The 6,000-nt window shown below is 35.8% G+C and overlaps 1 protein-coding gene across 1 annotated transcript; it reads left to right on the top strand.

Moving 5' to 3' along the window:
- The first annotated feature begins 233 nt into the window (after nucleotides 1-233).
- Nucleotides 234-4,275, top strand: LOC107011470 (receptor-like protein kinase HSL1). Its single transcript, XM_015210985.2, has 2 exons — nucleotides 234-2,959; nucleotides 3,549-4,275. The coding sequence occupies exons 1-2, from the start codon at nucleotides 349-351 to the stop codon at nucleotides 3,938-3,940; spliced, it is 3,003 nt and encodes a 1,000-aa protein (XP_015066471.1). The 5' UTR covers nucleotides 234-348; the 3' UTR covers nucleotides 3,941-4,275.
- Nucleotides 4,276-6,000: the final 1,725 nt, after the last annotated feature.

The following is a 6,000-nucleotide window of genomic DNA, read 5'->3' as shown; positions in this document are numbered from 1 at the left end:
ATAATAATAAGTAAACATTAATATTATATAGTATAAAAATGGTTGTGTTTCCCCTTAGATAAAACCCAGATTTTTATGCATTTTTTTTTGTACTCATGGAAACTATAACAAAAGGAAAAAAACACATAATCATTCCATATTCAAAAAAATATTTGAAACAAAAAAAAAAGGACAATATATGAAAATTAAAAAAAATAAAAATTCACTATAAATGTGTCTCTAAAAAAATAAGTTACTAAATACTAACATGTCTTAGTCAGCTTTTACTACTCCCTTTTCCCAAAAAGAAAATTGCAGTCTTTCTTCTTCTTCTTTGTTCTTTCTTGATCCTCTGAAAAACCAAAAAAAATGAAATCTTCAATTTCAATAATGTTTCTTCAAATCTTGGTTACCCTTTTTCTCCCAACTTTGATTTTCTCACTTAATCAAGAAGGTCTTTATTTACATAATGTGAAGCTTGGATTTGATGACCCTGATAATGTTCTTTCAAACTGGAATGAACATGATGATACACCATGTAACTGGTTTGGTGTTTCATGTGACCAATTTACTCGCTCTGTTACTTCATTGGACCTTTCTAATGCTAATGTTGCTGGTCCTTTTCCCACTCTGCTTTGTCGGTTGAAGAAGCTGCGTTACATTTCCTTGTATAACAACTCGCTTAACAGTACTCTTCTTGAAGATTTTTCTGGGTGTGAAGCAGTAGAGCATCTTGATTTGGCGCAGAATTTCTTGGTGGGTACACTTCCGGCGAGTTTATCTGAGCTCCCAAACTTGAAATATCTTGACTTGTCGGGTAATAACTTCACCGGAGATATTCCGGTGAGTTTTGGTTCTTTTCAGCAGCTTGAAGTTCTTGGGTTAGTTGGGAACTTGCTTGACGGGAGTATACCGGCGTTTCTCGGGAACGTTACGACGTTGAAGCAGCTGAATCTGTCGTACAACCCGTTTACTACGGGTCGGATCCCGCCGGAGCTGGGAAATCTGACGAATCTTGAGGTTTTGTGGCTTTCTGACTGTAATTTGATTGGGGAAGTTCCTGACACATTGGGGAGGTTGAAGAAGATTGTGGATTTGGACCTTGCTGTTAACTACTTGGATGGGCCGATTCCGAGTTGGCTCACTGAGCTGACTAGTGCTGAACAAATTGAGCTGTATAACAACTCGTTCACCGGCGAGTTTCCGGTGAATGGGTGGTCGAAAATGACGGCGTTGAGGCGAATCGACGTTTCGATGAACCGGTTAACTGGTACGATTCCGAGGGAGTTGTGTGAGCTGCCTCTTGAATCACTCAATCTTTATGAAAACCAGATGTTTGGTGAATTGCCACAAGACATTGCAAATTCACCAAACTTGTATGAGTTGCGCCTTTTCCACAACCGTTTTAATGGGAGTTTACCTCAACATCTTGGAAAAAATTCACCTTTGTTGTGGATTGATGTGTCGGAAAACAATTTTTCTGGTGAAATTCCGGAAAATTTGTGTGGTAAAGGGTTGTTGGAGGAGCTTTTGATGATAAATAACTTACTTTCTGGTGAAATTCCGGCCAGTTTGAGTGAATGCCGGAGCTTACTGCGAGTGAGATTGGCTCACAATCAGTTATCCGGTGATGTTCCGGAGGGGTTCTGGGGTCTGCCTCACCTTTCCCTGCTTGAGCTCATGGACAATTCACTCTCCGGAGATATCGCGAAAACTATAGCTAGTGCTTCAAATTTATCAGCTTTGATTTTGTCTAAGAACAAATTTTCAGGTTCCATTCCTGAGGAGATTGGTTCTCTGGAAAATCTTCTTGATTTTGTGGGCAATGATAACCAGTTTTCTGGGCCTTTACCTGCAAGTTTGGTGATTCTTGGACAATTGGGAAGGCTGGATCTTCACAACAATGAGTTAACTGGTAAGCTTCCGAGTGGGATTCATTCTTTGAAGAAATTGAATGAATTGAACTTGGCAAACAATGATTTTTCTGGAGATATCCCCATGGAGATTGGGAGCTTGTCTGTTTTGAATTATCTTGATCTATCAGGGAACCAGTTTTCAGGGAAGATCCCACTGGAGTTGCAGAATTTGAAGCTCAATCAGCTGAACTTGTCGAATAATGACCTTTCGGGTGATATCCCCCCTGTTTATGCAAAGGAAATGTATAAGAGTAGCTTTCTGGGTAATGCTGGTCTATGTGGAGACATTGAGGGTTTGTGTGAAGGAACAGCTGAAGGTAAAACTGCTGGTTATGTTTGGTTATTGAGGTTACTGTTCACCCTTGCTGGAATGGTGTTTGTTATTGGGGTTGCTTGGTTCTACTGGAAGTACAAGAATTTTAAGGAAGCTAAAAGGGCTATTGATAAGTCTAAATGGACTTTAATGTCGTTTCATAAATTGGGTTTCAACGAGTATGAAATCTTGGATGCTCTTGATGAGGACAACTTAATTGGCAGTGGCTCTTCTGGGAAGGTTTACAAGGTTGTTCTGAGCAAGGGTGACACTGTTGCGGTGAAGAAGATTTTGAGAAGTGTGAAAATAGTAGATGATTGTAGTGATATCGAGAAAGGTAGCATTCAAGAAGATGGATTTGAAGCGGAGGTTGAGACGTTGGGGAAGATTCGACACAAGAACATTGTTAAGCTATGGTGTTGTTGTACAACTAGGGATTGCAAACTTCTGGTCTACGAGTATATGCCTAATGGAAGTTTGGGTGATTTACTACACAGCAGCAAAAGTGGCCTTCTAGACTGGCCTATGAGATATAAGATAGCCATGGATGCAGCTGAGGGACTCTCCTACTTGCATCATGACTGTGCTCCACCTATCGTTCACAGAGATGTTAAGTCAAATAACATCTTGTTGGATGGTGAGTTCGGAGCTCGTGTTGCTGACTTCGGTGTTGCAAAGGCGGTCGATGCCAATGCTAAGGCAATCAAGTCCATGTCTGTTATTGCAGGGTCTTGTGGTTACATTGCTCCAGGTTAGTACAGATTAAACAATTTCAGTTTTTCAGCTTCAGTTTCATGATTTTGTGTTGGATTTGTTCATATTGAGTTTTACTTGCTAATTGTTATGCCTGTAAGTTTCTGGATTACTGTAGCCTTTCAAAAATGAGATCTAGTATTACTGTAGTTATGTGGCATCTATTGTGTAGAAGGCTAGATCTATGTACTACAATATTTCCTAGATATTCCGCATTTGTTAAGTACTCTAACTAACTTCTGATAGAAATTAGCTCATATCTGGAGTACCCCCTAATGCAGTAACAGTGCACCATTGCTCTAGATCATAGTTTGTGAACAATTTAGTAGGCTCCACGAGTTTCCGTAACCAAGTTAAACGGTTCTGATTACATCGTTCTTGAACACAAAACACTGTATTAGGACTGTAGAAAGAGATATACTTGGCTTTCCACTTATGATGTTTGAAATCTTAACAGCTAGCTATATTGTGGGCGGCTGCTAAGTTTTATTACCAACCACCCATATGTTCCATTTCATGTGGTCATTCTTTGTAGTGTTGTTTCCTTGCAACTGCTGAGCTGACTGAATTCTTTTTTCGCATTCCAGAATATGCATACACACTGCGGGTGAACGAGAAGAGTGATATATACAGCTTCGGTGTGGTCATCCTAGAGCTTGTAACGGGGAAACGCCCTGTAGATCCCGAGTTTGGGGAAAAGGATCTGGTGAAATGGGTGTGCAGCACATTGGACCAAAAGGGTGTAGATCATGTCATTGACCCTAAACTTGATACTTGTTTCAAGGAGGAGATATGCAAGGCCCTAAACATTGGCCTACTCTGCACTAGCCCTCTCCCAATTAACCGACCCTCGATGAGACGAGTCGTTAAAATGTTGCAAGAAGTAGGTGGTGGAAACCTGCCCAAGGCTGCTTCAAAGGATGGCAAGTTGACACCTTATTACTATGAAGAAGCATCTGATCAAGGAAGTGTAGCTTAAGAATGTCTCAACAAATTTTGTCATTGAAAAGTGAGACTCATTAACTTCTTTGTTCATCTGCTAACTACTCAATTCTTTCCCCACTAGATGTTTGGGTTGTGTTTGGGTTGATTTGAAAGAAAGAATTGAAGTTAAATGAAAAAAAGTGAGAACAAAAGAATATTAGGAAAAAAAAAAGTAGAGTTGGAAGAATCTTGTTTTTCATTGTAAAAATCTCATCCAACTACCAAAAGTTATTGCAGTAAGTATTACTATCTGGCACTAAAAGATCTTAAATGTACTACCTATACTCTAGTTTTCTTTATTCTTTCTAATCAAGCAAATCTTTTAAGTTAGTTGTGTACAATTGAACTACTGTTTCTAATACTCTCCGTTTAAAAAAGAATGTCTTATGTCTTACGTTTACGTCAACTTTTTACATGCTTTGTATAAAACCAGTTACTCTGAATCAAATCAAACCAGACAATCAGATTGAAATAGAGGGAGTAGTAACTACCAAAAAAAAGAAGGAATATTTCAGCTTCCTCTAGGCTTAATATGTTACTGTAATAGTATGTTGAAATTTATTAGTGTGTAAGAGAATGTGAAACCAATTATTAGGAGTAGAATAGTTTGGTGAGTTATTTATGGCCCTGTTTCTCATTAAGTGTAATGGGGTCCCTTAGTTTGTTCTTCATTTCTACCTCAGAAAATAGGAATGGTACATCTGAAACATTTCACCAGAAATATAGCTAAGGGAAGAGGACAATCCAGTGCATATCACTAGCCATTTTTAGCCCACATCTGAGGCTTCTTGCATGTGTACTTGTTTTTTTTCTTGATTTACAATATTTGAAAAATAACTAGCAAAGGCAAAAGAGAGGGAAAAAGATTGGTTTGGTACTGATATTAGCAATGCAGACATTAGTAACGTTTGAAGAAATTTATATAGGAAATAAGTTATTCATGTGTAAAATTAATACGACATCTTGATGATAAAGTAATCTGTTTTATTATATGTAAAATTTATGTATTATTTATGAAGGATAATATATATAACTAGTACTTGTAAAATTTATGTATTATTTTATGAAGGATGATATAAAATTTATGTATTATTTTATGAAGGATTATATATTATAATGTAAAATATCTGTATTATTTACATATAATATATATTCTCCTAATTCGACACATAAAAATAATGAATCATTTACGTTCTGTTCAGATCATTGTTATTCATTATTTATAATGTATTGTACTTTAATATACTGTATTGTATGTTAGATACAATGTTTGACTAGATTGTATTGTTTGTTTGTTGTTGTTTAATAACATTTTAATTTTTTAGTTTGATTGTATCGTACTATATTGTAATTTATAAATTTACTAAAATATCTTTAATTATTCTAGGGTAGGAGGTTTGACTAGGATTAAATAATAAAAGATAAAGGGCAAAATAGTATTTTGAAATATTATATAAAGATATAATTGAAAAAGGAAATTAAGTAAAAATGAGAATACACTAAATTGGTTGCTCCATAAAATAGAGGTTTTTATGGTTACGTAACAAAGAAATTTAACAACTACACTACAATACATTTTAAGTAACAATCAAAACAAACTTTGTAAGTATAGTAACAATACAATACAATACAATACACTGAGTAACAATGATCCAAACACAATATCCTAAACCGTCTTTAAAAACTTGAATTTATTTTCTATGGGTAACTATGATCCAAATAGTTTTGTTCTTTGACAAGGGCATGGTAGTTGGAACGACAATTCCGTATATTCATATTTGTTGTACTTAATTTGTTTCCCATGTGGATTAGTAACTAATTTTCATACCTATTTCTAATTACTAATTACTATATACAACAAATTTTCTGGGTGGTCACTATTTGACACCTCACACCTTTTAAAATGGAAGCAAACAATAATATCTGAGGTAGGTAAACTTTGGACCTTCATAATAAATTGATATAAATATACTGAATCGATCTTATTTTTCATGGGACATGTATAATTTTATGTTTTTTTTATAAAAGATTTTTGTTTTTACAAATAAAAAATCT

The sequence above is a fragment of the Solanum pennellii genome, chromosome 2 (assembly GCF_001406875.1).
Source record: "Solanum pennellii chromosome 2, SPENNV200".
Taxonomy (NCBI): Eukaryota; Viridiplantae; Streptophyta; class Magnoliopsida; order Solanales; family Solanaceae; genus Solanum; species Solanum pennellii.
Note: the sequence above shows the minus strand (reverse complement) of the source record. Positions and strands in the feature narration are given on the sequence as shown.